The following is a 17,961-nucleotide window of genomic DNA, read 5'->3' on the forward strand; positions in this document are numbered from 1 at the left end:
AGGTCAATTGGTGGCTCACTCAGTAAAGCTGATCCTCTGGTGCAGAAGACCTGGTGGGTAGCAACCTACCTCCTATGATAACTGTTCTATCTGGACCGAAAGGAGGACATGCTGCCTGTTCACTCATGTCCACTTCACAGAATATATCAAGGAAATGCTCAGGCGATTATTTCTTAAAAAATTTAATCCACAATTCTGCCAGTCTACCTCTAATTCCACAGACTCCATGGTGGGAGTGCGCACATTCATTAACTTTCTAAATAACTTGCATTGCAGATTCTTTGCTACATAGCAGCACATACTGCCGAGGCCCATGCTGTGAGCTGCTTATACCTATGCACTAGGAGACAGAGGGGGGTCATTTCTTTAAGTTTTTATGCAAGTTTTAAACTTTTTAAATGCCTTTAAAAGGGGTTATCCAATTTCAAGAACCCCCATCTCCCCTCACATGTGCCGGACCCCTCACCAGTAATATACTTACCCCAATGCCGCACCACCGCTGCTGCTTCTCCCTGCACACAGATGAAAACATCCGTTGTCAGGAGGGGAGCAGCCAATGGCAGGTGGGACAGGGACAAGCCTCCCTAGCGTCACCCGCGATGCTAGGGAGGCTTGTCCCACCTGCCATTGGCTGCTAACCCCCCCGGATGTTTTCATCCGTGTGCAGGGAGAAGCAGCGGCAGTGCAGGGACCAGGAGCGGGGTAAGTATATTACCAGTGAGGGGCTGGCACATGTGGTGGTGGTGGTGGTGGTTCTTGAAATTGGATACCACCTTTAAAACAATACATTGCCCTGTGGGCGTTTTTAAGTCATCCTCTTGACTGGCGGGGGCTAGGCCGAGGCTTTGGCCATGGGAAATTTACTAAGATTTAAGCATGAAAGCAGGGGCTGGAGTAGTTTCTACTCCAGGAGCAAGGACTGCCGGAGGTGCGTCGAATTTAGGAGGAGGCCTGCACCTCACCATAAATTAGGTAAAGCCTCCAGCAACGAAGTGGGGGAAACAAAGACCACCAAAAAAGCCGGTCTTTGTAAATGACCCCCAGAGTGTCCTGCTTTGTCACCTAGAAACACATTACATTTACAGCACTGACTCTTGTACTGGACACGGGATGCCAAGGCCTCTTTCAGATAAGCGATATGGAACATGTCTGGGTCTGTTCAGTGAAAGACTAAGGCCCCTTTCACACGAGCGAGTATTCCGCGCGGATGCGATGCATGAGTTGAATGCATTGCACCCGCACTGAATACTGACCCATTCATTTCTATGGGGCTGTTCACATGAGCGGTGATTTTCACGCATCACTTATGCATTGCGTGAAAATCGCAGCATGCTCTATTTTGTGCGTTTTTCACGTAACGCAGGCCCCATAGAAATGAATGGTGTTGCGTGAAAATCGCAAGCATCCGCAAGCGGTGCGATTTTCACGCACGGTTGCTAGGAGACGATCGGGATGGAGACCCGATCATTTTTATTTTCCCTTATAACATGGTTATAAAGGGAAAATAATAGCATTCTGAATACAGAATGCATAGTACAATAGGGCTGGAGGGGTTAAAAATTTTTTATTTAACTCACCTTAGTCCACTTATTCGCGTAGCCCGGCATCTCCATCTGTCTCCTTTGCTGAATAGAGGGAGGGAGGAGGGGGGGGCGCACACTGCCACCAATGCTATTATTACAATAGAGGGAGGGAGGGGGGGGGGGCGCACACTGCCACCAATGCTATTATTACAATAGAGGGAGGGAGGGGGGGGGGGGCGCACACTGCCACCAATGCTATTATTACAATAGAGGGAGGGAGGGGGGGGGGGGCGCACACTGCCACCAATGCTATTATTACAATAGAGGGAGGGAGGGGGGGGCGCACACTGCCACCAATGCTATTATTACAATAGAGGGAGGGAGGGAGGGGGGGGCGCACACTGCCACCAATGCTATTATTACATCAGAGGGAGGGAGGGGGGGGCGCACACTGCCACCAATGCTATTATTACATCAGAGGGAGGGAGGGGGGGGCGCACACTGCCACCAATGCTATTATTACAATAGAGGGAGGGAGGGGGGGCGGGGGCGCACACTGCCACCAATGCTATTACTACAATAGAGGGAGGGAGGTGGGGGTGGGGGGGGCGCACACTGGCCACCAACGAGTTAACTACAGGGGAGGGAGGGGGGGGCCCACTGTCCACCAATGAGTTAAAAACAGGGGGGGGGGGGGAGGTCTGCCCCCTGCTGCCTAGCAGCACCTGCCAGGCAGCAGTCATGTACACCGTTTTTTTGTATATTCTAACCTGAAGCGTCCCCATCACCATGGGAACGCCTCTGTGTTAGAATATACTGTCGGATCTGAGTTTCACGATGTAGCTCATATCCGACAGTATATTCTAACAGAGGCGTTCTCATGGTGATGGGGACGCTTCAAGTTAAAATATACCATCGGATTGGAGAAAACTCCAATCCGATGGTATAAAAGAACTCCAGACTTTACATTGAAAGTCAATGGGGACGGATCCGTTTGAAATGGCACCATATTGTGTCAACGTCAAACGGATCCGTCCCCATTGACTTGCATTGTAATTCAGGACTGATCCGTTTGGCTCCGCACGGCCAGGCGGACACCAAAACGACTTTTTTTTTTTATGTCCGTGGATCCTCCAAAAATCAAGGAAGACCCACGGACGAAAAAACGGTCACGGATCACGGACCTACGGACCCGTTTTTTGCGGACCGTGAAAAAAAACTGTCGTGTGCATGAGGCCTTAAGTGAAGCAGTTCTGCATGAAAAACTGATTAAGATAGAAAACACTGCAATTTATACTGAACGGACATATGATCAGTGAAACATAGTGCATTGAAATGAACGGGTCAGGATTTAGTCCAGATGGCGACCCATTGTAAAAACGGACCACACACAGATGGAAAAAAACTCAGTAAGTGAAATTAGCCTTAGGCCTCTTTTACACAAGAGAGCTTTCTGTCCGGATGCAATGCGTGCATTAATGGGTCTGTGCACACGAGCATCGTGTTTCACACTTCATCTCAGCGTTCAGGAAAATCGCAGCATGTTCTATATAGTGCGTTTTTCACGCAGCTCTGGCTGCATAAAAGTGAACGGGGCTTGCGTGAAAAATAGAAGGTGTCCAGATGCAATACGTTTTTCCCTAATGGTTGCTGGCAGATGTAGATTGTCAGTCTCCCAATTTTTTTCTGGTGCACATTAAAGACACATGCATTTCGGAGAAAAAAATAAATAAATATAAAAATAAAAAATACACACTCTCAGAACGCAATCATAGAAAAAAAAAATGGAATGCCATCAGTTTTTCCCTGAACAGATTCTGACACAATCCGTATAGTTAATGTGAAAGACACCTTAGGGTATAACGGAAAGCGTTTTCTGCCACGAAATCCATGTCAAAAACTGCTTAAAATAAAAGTGCCCCATGAAATAAATGGAAATCAGCGCTGCAGTTCAAACGCCACAGATTTCTCAACACGCAGACTTGAAATGTGCTTTTTTGGCAATAAAAATAAAAATATATCAAGCATGATGCTGCAATGAAGCAGAGGTGGGCACGTGCACAACGGATAGGGCCAAATCTGCAGATTCGCAGTAGTTCAAACTGAAACTACAACAGAAATCTAAGCGGGAGTCTTGGACTTCTGCCGCAGATTCCATGGCAAGAACACGTCAGATTTTTTTTTAATGCATAATTCTGCTGTGTGAACATAGCCTAAAAGACAGAGCAGGGCTAATAGTATTCTAAGTGCATGCTAGAGACAGAATCTGCAAGGTAAGGTCACTTAGAAAAATTATTATAGCACAGCCGGATTGTGCACAACTAATTCGGAGACACGATAATAACTATACGTTTTTATGTAATCTCCTGTTTTTCTAACCCACTTGTCTACAGGGAAATAAAGTTATACGTTTTCTGGGATTTTAACACTGATGACCTATTCTCAGGATAGCTCCCCAACATCTGATCGGTGGGGGTCAAACTCCCGGCACCCACATTGATCAGCTGGTTGAAGAGAAGGCTGTGCTTGTACGGGCGCTGCCTTCCCTTCATTGTTTACCTGCTCGGCATCACAACAGCAGCGGGCAGCAGGTGTAATGACAAGAAGCTGTCTCTTTCATTTCAATGGGAAAGCTCTTTTCTGTGCATAGGTGTAATTACACTTGCTCATTACTGCGGTTGAGACAACAAGCAGGTAAACAATAAAGGGAAGGCAGTTGATTTGCAGGGGTGCTGGGAGTCAGACCCCGCTGATCTGATATTGAAGACCTATCCTGAGGATAAGCCATCAATATAAGGCCTCCTGCACACGAGCGTGTGCGCCCTGTTGCCGTATTGCGGACCGCATTTGTGCGGGTGCCGTTCTGTGGGCATTCCGCATCACGGATTTGAACCCATTCTCTTCAATGGGTCCGCAAATCCAGAGATGTAGAATGGTGCGGGACGGAAGCACGGAACCAAACCCTACGGGAGGAGTACGGAGTACTTCCGTGGGGTTTCGTCCTGTACTTCCGTTCCACAAAAAGATAGAACCTGTCCTGACGGTGTTAGTGCATTGCGGCCCGCAATTTGTGGGCCGCAGCACAACCACGGGGCGCGCACGTTCGTGTGCAGGAGGCCTAAATAAAACAGACAACCCCTTTAATCAATAAATTATAGGTACACCAAAACGGTGTCCCTAAAAACTACAATTCTATAGCAAAAGAAAAGTCATTGCCAGAAAAAAAAAAAAAAAAAGCGGACCCATTCATTCCTATAGGTGAATAAAATGTGCGGACAACATTCAGTATGTTATCCGCATCCGTGTGTCCGCATTTCTATTCTGCAAAAATATGAAGCATGTCCTACTATTGTCCGTACAGATCGGTCCGCAGCACCATTCAAGTCAACGGATCCGCAAATTGCAGATGACATACGGAATGGTTTCCGTATGTCATCCGTTTTTTGAGGATCAGTTTCCGTATTTTTGAAGGCCTTAATAATTCATTTTTTTTCTCTCTCTTTTTTTCCTTCAGTTTTTTGCGGACTGTAAAAAAACTGAAAACATATGCGGACACATGGTTCCATTATTTGCGGACCGCAAATCGGAAAGGATTTCACACGGTCGTGTGAATGTACCCTTAGGGTCTATTCAGACGTCCGTATAAACAGGTCAGCATCCGCTCCGCAAAATTCATTTCAATGGGGCCGCAAAAGATGCGGACAGCACACCGTGTTGCTGTCCGCATCTGTAGTACTGTCCCGCAAAAAAAAAAAGATAGAGCATGTCCTATTCTTGTCCACAGGGAAGACCATGTGTGGTTCGCAAAATGTGGAATGCACAAGGCCGATGTCTGCGTTTTGCAGATCCACAATTTGCGGACGTGTAAATGGATCCTAAAGTTGACAATAATAAAATCAAGATTTATTTTTTGGGGGGGAAAATTAGCCTGGCCCTACTCCCGAGATTTCCCATAATATCTGATAAAAGGAAATGGGCCTAAAGGGGGAAAAAATGGCTCTAATTGTTTAGGCCAGGGATGGGCAAACCTAGCGGCTCTCCAGCTGTTGTAAAACTACAAATCCCATCATGCCCTGCTGTAGGCTGATACCTGTAGTTTTACAACAGCTGGAGAGCCGCAGTTTGCCCATCCCTGGTTTAGGCAGCGGGGAAGGGAAGCCATTCTACACCCGCTACTAAAAGTGGTGACCCTGATAATAAAGTAAGACGCTTTGCTCTCATTTCCTTAATATATTCTGAAATGTCAGCAGACAGAAACTCGGTACGAAGCAGCCTGATAAACATAGCCATTATGTTGCAAGACCCACCGTGCAGCCCACCAGGAAGGTAGTGACGTCACTAGAATGAGTAACTGAGTGACGCGGCTAGTTCCTAACGAATGGACTGCCTCAGTGTACGATCATTGAGTTGTGTAAGACACAAAGAGCAGGATCCTGCGGGAACAATTCCCAGCTATGAGAGAACACCACAGAAGCTTGTGGAGGCAGATTAAAAAAAAAAAAAAAAAAGAGACCAATTCTTTTAGATTACAAAAACAGCTCATAAATGTGCGAGGAAAGCACAAGACCCGGTCACATCTGCTATGTCAAATGTTAGTGATGTAAAACGAGTTAGAAGAACTTGTCTGAGCCACGCTCTGCCAAGGGGTTAAACACACACTATGCCGGTGCACTCATCCAAATGTCAGCAGCGAGATCAGGTAAAGCCAATCTGAGCGTATACCTTGGGATGGTAACACATTTGGTATTGCAGTTCTGCGTTGTGATCGCCTTCTCGAGCTCATCCAGTTGTCCCGTCTTCTTCAGCTTTTTCACCAGGCTCTTCACCGCCTTTTCACACCATTTCTCTTCCTGACCGTTCTGCTCCCCGCCACCAGCGCCTGTGGTGCCACTCGCCGACTTCTTCCATCCCAGGAGACGTTTCACAACGGGAGGTGTAAAGGGCAATATGGAGGACATAATGGTGCAGTCTCAACTCAAGTCTGACCTAAAAGAGACATAGCGCATAAGTTGTGAGGTGCTCAGAGACCCAGCAACCCGCCTAGAGACCTACGACTACTCAGGTACTAATCATAGCAGCAAAAAAAAAAATGAAAATAAATTATGGTCATGTAGGAAAAAAAGAGGGGGGGGGGGGGGGGAAAATAAAAATTAAAATCTTACTCTGGACAGAGGTCAGCAACCTCCCCCACGCCAAATGTTGTGAAACTAAGGTTCCCAGCATGCTTCATTCACTGTTCTGAGAACAGCCAAGCAAGTGTGTATGCTGGGAGTTGTAGTTTTACAACAGCTGGAGTGCCAGAGGTGGCTGACGCCTGCATCACACAGTCATATAAATATGATACCACTATGAGTAGGCAATGTAGTTACTGCGAGGGAAAAAGAGCACAGTGGACAGGACAAAGATTGGTCTAGTGCAGGGATGGCCAAGCTGCGGCTCTCCAGCTGTTGCAAAACTACAACTCCCAGCATGCCCAGTCTGGCGACAGCTATCAGCCTACAGCAGGGCATGGTGGGAGTTGTAGTTTTACAACAGCTGGAGAGCCGCAGCTAGGCCATTCCTGGTCTAGTAGGAAAGCAGCCAGGTGGAGCAGGCCTACGAGAAGACATTAGGAAGGGAACATGCCAAAAATAAGAATCCCTATTGAAAAAGCAACATATTTCTGACATCGCCATACTGAATATAAGATTACAGAAGAGAATGCTCCTATCACAGGTCTAAGGTGTGGCCCCTGAAGCCTACAACACGTCACATGCTTTATCTGATCCCATTACATGGGTTATCCTTTGAAGCTAATAAATCTCTCGCTGGTTCATCTGGCGATCGCAGATTATGGCCGCAACTTTACACAGGCAGATCAGGAACGATCATTTGTATTAACGCTCGTTCCGGATAATCAGCCCCTATGTGAACCCATCATTAGTCCACTCATGAATGCAGGACCACAATTTCAGCCACTGGAAAAACGCAGGGGGCGTTACCACAAAGAAAAAAAAAAAAAATGATGTACATGAAAAAACGAATAATATTTGTATTGCATGTTTATTGAAATGATAATTCATCGGCAATGCGCTTTTCACTGCATCGTAATATGTTACATGGGATAGCCTCAGGAAAACCATTTGTCACTGAGCTGCTGCTACGTATCAGGGCAAGCTACTGCCGCCGAGTGCCGCGCAGGCAAGCTACTGCCGCCGAGTGCCGCGCAGGCAAGCTACTGCCGCCGAGTGCCGCGCAGGCAAGCTACTGCCGCCGAGTGCCGCGCAGGCAAGCTACTGCCGTCGAGTGCCGCGCAGGCAAGCTACTGCCGCCGAGTGCCGCGCAGGCAAGCTACAGTATTTCTGCACTTTTGCATTTTTTGTGGTTATAACACATGCTCCAGACGTTAGCTGAAGGTCTATGGAAAATATGAAAAGCAGGACCATGCACGTATATTTTTGCTCCTTTCATTTTTGTTCATTAGGTCGGCTTTTTTTCTCATCTTTCTGGCTTCTCTTTAAAACACAGCATGCTGGAGCTCTCTCTATGTATTACCTTTCAGGCATAAAAATCTGTCTCCAAGAAAAGTGTCAGACCCGGCCCCACATTATGATCCGGCCTGAACCCCTGTGATAAATCTTCTGCGGGTCTAGACCATCTATAGGGATGGTAAATCTGGACCACCGTTTGCAAACAATATAAATGCATCAAAATACGCAGGTGGCCAAAAAAAAAAAATTATATGCGGTTATTCTGTTTATACAGCCGACAAAATTGGCAGTGTACCAATGTTTGTGCACAAGGACTTTTAGGGTATGTTCACACAGTATCTTTTGCCGTGGAACTTTGGCGCAGACACCCACGCAGAAATTTCGCCTGAGATGCGTGTTTTTTCCTTCAATTCAATGGGAGCTAGCACTGAGGATTGCAGCGAGGAGGCTTAAAGCCGCAGCCACACCGAGAAGAGACATGTCCACTCTCAGTGCGGCTTTAAAGGCTATGTACACCTTTGGTGTCAATTTGTTATTTTTTATTATTATTATTATTGCATTGTATTCATTGGGAGCTATATATCTTTTTTTCTATTGGTCTTTATTAAAAATATGGAACCCTTTTCTCTGTACAGAGCCAAGTTGCTCTACTAGCAGAATCTGAATTTTCTCTGCTCCATCAGGCAGCTCAGCTGACGGACTCCTTATCTCTGCTCTCAGAACTTATAAACACTGAAATTTCAATCCTTATCTTACTGATAAGAATGTGGCCTAAATAAGAGTTTATGATCTCTTAGTAATTTAGAGATGGCACAAAGTGAAAGTAGGATGCACACGGCTAGAAAAACAGCTAACCCATTGTGACAAAACGGATCAATATTTTTAATAAAGACCAATTGAAAAAATTATTTTAGCCCCAAATGAGTAAAATGCAACCATGAAAAAAAAAAAATTGCCCAGAAGGTGTACATAGCCTTTAAGCTGTCGCTCTGCGATCCTCAGTGCTGCCTTCCATTGAAATGAATAGGAGACAAACCATGTGGCTGCCGGTAGGATTTCAGAGAAGGTGCAGCTGTCCGCGTCAAAATTCCGCAGTAAAACCTTCTGTGTGAACAGCCCCTTATATAATTTTTCTACTTCCAGATTTATTACTATTTCATAACTAATAAATAAATAAAAATTAAAAAATTTAAAAAAACTGAAGTTTCAAGCTTTCCACTCCATACAGGAGGAGATCTGTTATTACACCATGACATAAAATACCGCACATAACACATTCTTGTGGGGGAAGTACAATGTGCAGAGAAATGTAACGCCGCCACACGTACAGTTAGTGAGTCTGACCCACAGCAAAACATAACAGAGGGCTTGTGCCATCTGAGGGGAGCCCATCAATCTGCTCATGTGTCAGACAGCCAATGCTAAAATTTACATAGCAGATGGTTCCAGGGGGCTGCGGATGTAACATTTATCCCCAACCCGTCTATTCTTTGTAGTTCTTAGGTCACTGAAGTTAAATCCTATGGATGTAACGGGGGTCGGGCTAGCACTTAGGCCCCTTTCACACGGGCGAGATTTCCGTGCGGGTGCGATGCGTGAGTTGAACGCATTGCACCCGCACTGAATCCTGACCCATTCATTTCTATGGGGCTGTTCACATGAGCGGTGATTTTCACGCAACACTTATGCGTTGCGTGAAAATCGCAGCATGTTCTATATTCTGCGTTTTTCACGTAACGCAGGTCCCATAGAAATGAATGGGGTTGCGTGAAAATCGCAAGCATCCGCAAGCAAGTGCGGATGCGGTGCGATTTTCACGCATGGGTTCTAGGTGACAGTCTATTCACTGTATTATTTTCCCTTATAACATGGTTATAAGGGAAAATAATAGCATTCTGACTACAGAATGCATAGTATAATAGTGCTGGGAGGGTTAAAAAAAATAAAAAAGTTAACTCACCTTATCCCCATGATCGCCTAGTTCCCGGTCGGTCTCTTCTTTAGCTGTGACTAAAGGACCTGTGGTGATGTCAGATCACATGCTCCATCACCATGGTGATGGACCATGTGATTGGAGCATGTGATCTGACATCACCAAAGGTCATTCAGCCCAAGCCCACAGCTAAAGAAGAGACCGACCGGGAACTGGGGATAAGGTGAGTTAACGTTTTTTGTTTTTTTTTAACCCTTCCAGCGCTATTATACTAAGCATTCTGTATTCAGAATGCTATTATTTTCCCTTATAACCATGTTATAAGGGAAAATAATAGAATCTTCAGAACATCAATCCCAAGCCCGAACTTCTTTGAAGAAGTTCGGGTTTGGGTACCAAACATGCGCGATTTTTCTCACGCGAGTGCAAAACGCATGACAATGTTTTGCACTCGCGCGGAAAAATCGCGGGTGTTTCCGCAACGCACCCGCACATTTTTCCGCAACGCCCGTGTGAAACCAGCCTTAGACAGCCCTTTATTTTTAGCCCGAGAACAGTCTTCCTCCCTGGAAGAACCTGCATGGAATATGTAAGGGTAGGTTCACACAAACACAACGCAAGTTTTTGGAAGAGATTTTTGAAACAAAAATCAGTTCCATTTATCTGAACGGGTGCATGTATTTTTACATGGATTTGCATGGAACAGTCACGGATATATCTGCAATCATCTGAACGTCCCCCGGTGCGATATCATGCCTGCAGCTTCCTGACAGCCAACAGCTCTCCATACCAGAAGTTGTCAACTGGGCGTGACCATTTTTTTTTTTTTTTTTTTTGGGGGGGGGTATGTCCCTGCACAGTCTGACGTTATCCAATCAGTGCTGCCGGCATCATATTGTGCAGGGAACACTCCATTAATTCCCTCCATTAATAAAAATCTAGTAGGAATAAAAGAGGAACAGCACGATACAAGGTTATACGAAAAGATGCTCCAGCTCTATTACATGGGGAATGCAGGCAGGCCTGTCAGGAGCGGGGACGGGTGCTCCTACAGGGATATGATCAAAGCTGCAGTTCAGAAACAAGAAAAAAAATATTACAATATATCCAAACACTCTACTCTTTATCTATTACAACACCCTTAATAACTTTAATTTAGGGCTCATGCACACAAACGTATTTTCTTTCTGCTTCCGTTCCGTTTTTTTTGTGGACTGTATGCAGAACCATTCACTTCAATGGGTCCCCAAAAACGGAAGTTACTCCGTGTGCATTAAGTTTCCCTATTTCCGTCGGTGCATGTCCTATTACTGTCCGCAAATCATGGTCCGAGGCCCAATTCAAGTGAATGGGTCTGCAAAAAATACGGAACGCACGCAGAAAACATTCGTATTTTGCGGATCCATACTGTAGAAATGCTATGCCCAGCCCATATTGCTCATGTGTTTGGTGATTAATAAGTTACTGTTTACGTTTCTGAGCCGCAAAAAAAAAAAAAGGATCAAATACGGAACCCATATGGATATGTTTTGTGCAATAACGGAACGGAAGAGGACTTAAAACAGAGAAGAAGAAAAAAAAACGATGCGGAACAGATCCGTGAAAAACAGACCACAAAACAACAAAAGTCGTGTGCATGAACCCTTAGGCTGAATTCACATCTGCATTCAGGACCTCCACTGCAGATTCCATTAGGCCTCATGCACACGACAGTATTTTTTCACTGTCCGCAAAACGGGGTTCCGTTGGTCCGTGATCCGTGACCATTTTTTCGTCCATGGGTCTTCCTTGATTTTTGAAGGATCCACGGACATGAAAAGTGAAAAAAAAAACTAAGTCAAGTTTGCATTGAAAATGATAGGGAAAACGGACACGGATCACGGACACGGATGACAATCTTGTGTGCATCAGTGATTTTTCACGGACCCATTGACTTGAATGGGTCCGCGAACCGTTGACCGTGAAAAAAAATAGGACAGGTCATATTTTTTAGACGGCCAGGAAACACAGATCACGGATGCGGCTGCCAAACGGTGCATTTTCCGATTTTTCCACGGACCTATTGAAAGTCAATGGAGCCGCGAAAAAAAACGGAAAATGGAACCACGGACGCGGATGCACACAACGGTCGTGTGCATAAGGCCTTAAAAAGAGGAAAAAAATGCAGGACTCCCGAGCATAGACCAGAGCCGCAGTTTTGGCAGTTCAGATGCGGACCCATTTACTTCAATGGGGCCGCAAAAGAAGCGGATAGCACTCCGTCTGCTGTCCGCATCCGTTGCTATGTTAATATTTTTTTATTATATATAACCTGTCCTATTCTTGTCCGAACAAGAATAGGCAGTTAATATTAATGGCTCTCCGTGCCGTTCCACAAATTGCAGAACGCACACAGACGCCATTCGTGTGCATGTAGCCTAAGGGTAAATTCAAATCTGCAGCATGCCTGATCCGACACCAATGCCACCTGTTAGCTGGACAACAAGCGCTGCATGCAACGATTTTTGTCTGGCCAAAACCCAGCATTTATGCCAGAAAGCCACATCACCACTGGACCCCATTATAGTCAAGTGGGATTCAGCAGTAAACTGTACAATCCAGCAATGCAGATTTTGTATATGCAAATGAGCCTCTATATGAGCAACGGGGGCGTTACCATTACACCTAGAGGCTCTGCTCTCTCTGCAACTGCTGCGCCCTCCAACAGGGCCAGAGGGTGCGGCAACTGCAGAGAGAGCCAAGCCTTTAGGTGTAACGTCAACGCCCTTGTTGCTCCTAAAGGCCCATTTGCATATATTAAGACATTTTTCTCAGTACTGCGGGCACATATGAACATGGGACAAACACAGATGCCTTCAGCTGCCAAGTGCACATGTAACAGGTCAGCCAGTGTCATAGGTACAGAACTGCTGACAGATGCCCTTTAAAGTGGACTATGTAAGGGCAGCACATTAAAGCTACAGGCCCATACTTTAAGGCTATCTACACATGGGTGCGGGCTGCACGAACCACACACAAAAAAAAATTATAAAAAAATTAAAATAAAAAACAGCTCGCTTGCATATTACTAAGGCTACTTTCACACTGGCGTTTTGGCTTTCCGTTTGTGAGATCCGTTAAGGGCTCTCACAAGCGGTCCAAAACGGATCAGTTTTGCCCTAATACATTCTGAATGGAAAAGGATCCGCTCAGAAAGCATCAGTTTGCCTCCGTTAAAAAGGACCTTTCACCGATTATGACAATGTGAACTAAGAATACAGACATGGAGAGCGGCGCCCGGGGATCTCACTGCACTTACTAATATCCCTGGGCGCCGCTCCGTTCTCCCGCTATGCCCTCCGGTATCTTCGCTCACTAAGTTATAGTAGGCGGAGATTTCAGTCACTAAGTTATGGTAGGCGGAGTCTGCCCTTGTTCTTCTGTAGCGCTGGCCAATCGCATTGCAGAGCTCACAGCCTGGGAGAAAATAACCTCCCAGGCTGTGAGCTCTGCGCTGCGATTGGCCAGCGCTACAGCAGAACAAGGGCCGACTCCGCCTACCATAACTTTGTGACCGGAGATACCGGAGGGCATAGGGGGAGAACGGAGCGGCGCCCAGGGATAATAGTAAGTGCGAGATCCCCGGGCGCCGCTCTCCATGTCTGTATAGTTAGTTTACATTGTCGTAATCGGTGAAAGGTCCTCTTTAACTCTCCATTCCGCTTTGGAGGCTTACAGCGTTTTGGCGTCCGTCTGACGAAACTGAGCCAAAAGGATCAGTCCTGACACACAATGCAAGTCAATTGGGACGGATCCGTTTTCTATGACACAATCTGGCACAATAGAAAACAGATCCGTCTTGGCAATGTTAAAGATAATACAAACGGATCCGTTCAGAACGGATGCAGACGGTTGTATTATCTGAACGGATCCGTCTGTGCAGATCTATGACGGATCCGCACCAAACGCGAGTGTTAAAGTAGCCTAAGAATGCAGATATGTCACCATCGGTTCTATAACACACGTATTGTCTTCAGACGGTTGATCATGCCGACAGATGCTCTTTAAATTCTTACTGATTCTGGGCCTTGACATCCAGGAGGCGGTTCTATCGGTGAATGACAGCCTTCCTGCTATAACTGTACATACAGAGACAGCTGTCAATCACTGATAGGACCGCCTCCTGGACTACAAAGCCCAGAATGAGCAGGAATTTAAATATTAAATGACAACTTTTGCAGAATTATATCCCATAAAGCTCCGTCTGCTGTATAACATGCTGGCGGCAGATTGGACAGCATTTTCATGGTGACAGGTTCCCTTTAAAGTTACTGCACAATGTCTCATGCAGACACGATACTTCCCAAAGAAAAAAAACAGAGCAAACGTCCTGCGCTGATCGAGCAGAAAATGCTGGGAGATTTCAGCACTGAAGACTACAGAACTGTGAATGCAGCTCATCAATACAAAATAAGAAAGGTCATGTAGACGCTGGCCCGTCTTGTGCTCACTCCAGAGCTGCATGCACACTTCTGCAGTCTTCCTACATGTTGTACACAGCATGGTCTGGTCTTTCACCAGACGGGGAGTCACTGCGCATAGAAATCAGCTGCTGGCGCCAATAACATACTCTGCAGTCACAGGTGGTAATGCCACCGATGGGGGAGGGACATGAGACGTAGGCCATGTTCTTTGTGGCTGGTGCACTGACTAAACATACCACCGATGTATAAACAGCGACGACCCCCAAAATACCTAAAACGAAGAGGCTGTAGTGCATCATGAAGCTCAGCTGTCACTCCCCCGCCCCCCCTCCAAAATAGACAACTTCTGACCGAGCAAAGCGGTCATAGACACTGGTGGCAAAACTAAAGTATATCCCATCAAGGAAAAACCTAGTTAAAAAGGGAATAATAATAATAATAATAATAATAATAATAATAACGCTCCCCAGACGCTGCAGTTTTGATACGGCCCGGGTTCCTGCTGGTCTCCACTTCCCAGTTGTGTTTCCACCAATCACTGGACACAGGGATGACCCGCCTCAGCCAGTGATTGGGTCAAGACAGGACCAGGAAGTAGAAAGCAGCAGAAACACGGGGAGTTCCCGGACTTGCCGTGTTTTACGGATGATCTGAAAATAAATTTTCAGCTGTGCAGTGTCTGTGGGGCACAGATGACACACGGAGAGCAAAAAACGGACACACGGACCAAAACCGGATCAGTCATGGAAATCTTCACGGATAAATCACTATCTCATCACGGACGTGTGGCTATAGCTGAAGGGTGGATTCACACGCTCTGTGCGTGCACTCAGTCTAGGAAACGCTGCCCCCGTGTCGGCCACATGTCCTGGACTGAGTGCATATTATGCAGTCAGTTCAGGTCGGGGGGGGGGGGTGTCTCGGTCGGTCCTGGAGATTTGTCTGACACGTGGGGAGTGTTTCCCAGACTGAGCATGGTTGTGTGAATCAGGCCAGGGACATTCACATGGTGGCCGCGTGGTGTTGTGCTGCTCTCTACTTCCCATTCATATCAAAGAGAGGCAGCGCTGATGATCGCGGAGAAGCGGCTTTAAGCCAGGGATGCCCAATCTGTGGCCCTCCAGCTGTTGCAAACCTACAACTCCCAACGTGCCTGGACAGCCTACAGATATCAGTGCATGCTGGGAGCTGCAGTTTTGCAACAGCTGGGAGGGCCGCAGGTTGGGCATCCCTGGCTTAGAGCCTTCCCACATAGAGAAAGGACATGTTTGTTTTTAACGTGGCTGCGGCTTCAAACTGCCGATCCACGACTTTCAACGCTGCCTCCTATTAAGAGGTGAAGGAGCCAGAAAGGATGTGGATTTTCGAAAAAAAAAATAAAACCTGTGTGAACAGCCCCTAAATATTATCTAAGGACGGTGCACAAGTAATTTCAAAAGGTTGTCTCAGTACTACAGACATGCTCCTGGGATATGCTATCAATAACTGTTCAATGGGTGACTGACCGCTGGGACCCCCAGGACCACCAAACAGAACGTGGGTTGTGTCCCCCCATTAACCCTAAGGCCCCTTGCAGACGAGTGTCCAGATGCCTAGTGAATACGTTCCGTGAAGAAAGCGTGATTTAACAGGCAAAGTCATTCAGTTTTGTTTGCGATCACGCAGATTTTTTATTGCACGAGTGCAATGCATTTTGCATGCGCGTGAAAAAAAACTGAATGTATACAAACAACATCTCTTAGCAACCATCCGTGAAAAACGCATGCGATTTTCACGCAGCTCCATTCACTTCTATGGGGCCTGCATTGCGTGAAAAATCGCAGAATATAGAACATGCTGTGATTTTCATGCAACGAAGAAGTGATGTCTGAAAACCAATGCTCATGTACATAGCCCCATTGAAATGAATGGGTCCGGATTCCGTGTGGGCGCAATGCGTTCGCATCACGCATTGCACCTGCGCGGAATACTCCCTTGCGTGAAAGGAGATAGCCGAGTACAGTGCAGGAAGAGCCGTAGAACGGACGCGTGCCACGCAAAAAAATAAATAAATACATCATAATTATTACATTACTTAAACTAAGACACAAGCAAGAAGAAAACATACCCTAAGTGACATTTCACGGCCTCCGGCCACACAAGGCCTCCTACACCACCACACGTCCCAGACAACCACACGCAAAACCTGCGACGACTCCTCGGCAATGACACAGTCCACTGACTCACTTACCTACTACTACTACTACTACTACAAGAAGCCACATACCTAGCCTGGACGGGCAGCCATGGCAGGGCTCGTGTAGCCGCGCTGAGGCATCGATCGCTTTCTCCAGGTTTACAAGGGGAACATCTAGTGCAGACACATTGATCGACACTAGATCATTTTCTGCCAATACATCCCCCCCCCCCCCCCCCAGTCTAGAATGTGGGGGAGGGCAGGTACAGGAATGTAAACAGGAGCGGGGGAGGGGGAGCTGCACGCCATCTCCGCTATGGATCCAGTGATGCAGGACTTAAAGGGGAACGAGCGGTGAAACTCTTCTGTCAGGTCATGGATATGTAGTGGCGGCATCTGCGAGGTGGACCATGACAAAAGCACCACAAAAAGATGCAACAATAGTATTGTAAAACAGCGACGGAGCAGGGTAATGGACGGACAGTCCCTACATCTCAGATGACCATTCACAAGTGGACTTCCCTTCAATAAATACAAGACCCGGATTTTTTAAAAATGTGAAATACAGCAGTCACAAATCACTGAGACACCCTAAAGTGTGTGACAGGTAAGGAGTGCCCCCCCCCCCATTAGAAAAGCAGTAGATGCTAAGATCTGCAAACAGCAGTAACACTGACTTGCAATCTAAGGTGACGTCAGTAGATCAGACCTGTCTGCCGCGTCCTCAGTCACCCATCATCTACGCAAATAGCAAAAAAAAAATAAAAAAAAATATCAAGGAGCTTGCAATCAGGTTAGGGTTAAGCTTTTGTAAGGCACAGTTCACACCTGCATTGAGCTTCCCATTCCCTGGATTTGGAAAAAAATAAAATAAAAGCCTGATCCGTCTAAGGGCTGTTTCACACAAGCAAAGACCATTGCGGGAATTGCGCTCTGTGTGATCATCCATTCTGGGCGTTATCATGATTTATAATGCTGTGTGTCTCTGCTTGACCTTATTGTTACAGAATCATAATGACACAAAGCTGTCAGTGTGAACCTGTATCATTTCCGGAACGCTGGCCACCTGGAACCACATGTGTTCCAAATACCGGAAGTTGCGGGACGCATGGAGCATGCACAGAAAATGCTCAGCCCTCCCCCCGCCTCTATAAGCTTTCTGGACGCCAGAAGGAAGAAAGAGCCCAGACCTCCTAAATACCGCCAGGAGGGTCCAGCGTGTCGGCATTACCTCCCAGTAACACCGGGACTGCCCAGGAACGCTGCCACAATATATAGTCTCAGACCCAGAAGGATGGCCCCAGACTAGGCAGGCGCGGCACCAGGTAACCCCTATCTCTGATGCACATGCGGGGCTCCTGTAGCCTAATCTTCTAGCTCTCCACTATAGGTCCTA

At 46.6% G+C, this 17,961-nt stretch overlaps 1 protein-coding gene across 2 annotated transcripts in view; it reads right to left on the minus strand.

The window, feature by feature from the left end:
- The window catches only part of SMAD2 (SMAD family member 2), a 67,273-nt gene that overhangs the window by 37,761 nt on the left and 11,551 nt on the right, over positions 1-17,961 (minus strand). For both annotated transcript variants that reach the window (XM_044276323.1, XM_044276322.1), the window contains exon 2: positions 6,246-6,509. In XM_044276323.1, coding sequence (XP_044132258.1) covers positions 6,246-6,481 — 236 coding nt within the window. In that variant the 5' untranslated portion in view covers positions 6,482-6,509. The remainder of the gene's footprint in view (positions 1-6,245; positions 6,510-17,961) is intronic.

The sequence above is a fragment of the Bufo gargarizans genome, chromosome 1 (genome assembly GCF_014858855.1).
Source record: "Bufo gargarizans isolate SCDJY-AF-19 chromosome 1, ASM1485885v1, whole genome shotgun sequence".
NCBI classification, from domain to species: Eukaryota; Metazoa; Chordata; class Amphibia; order Anura; family Bufonidae; genus Bufo; species Bufo gargarizans.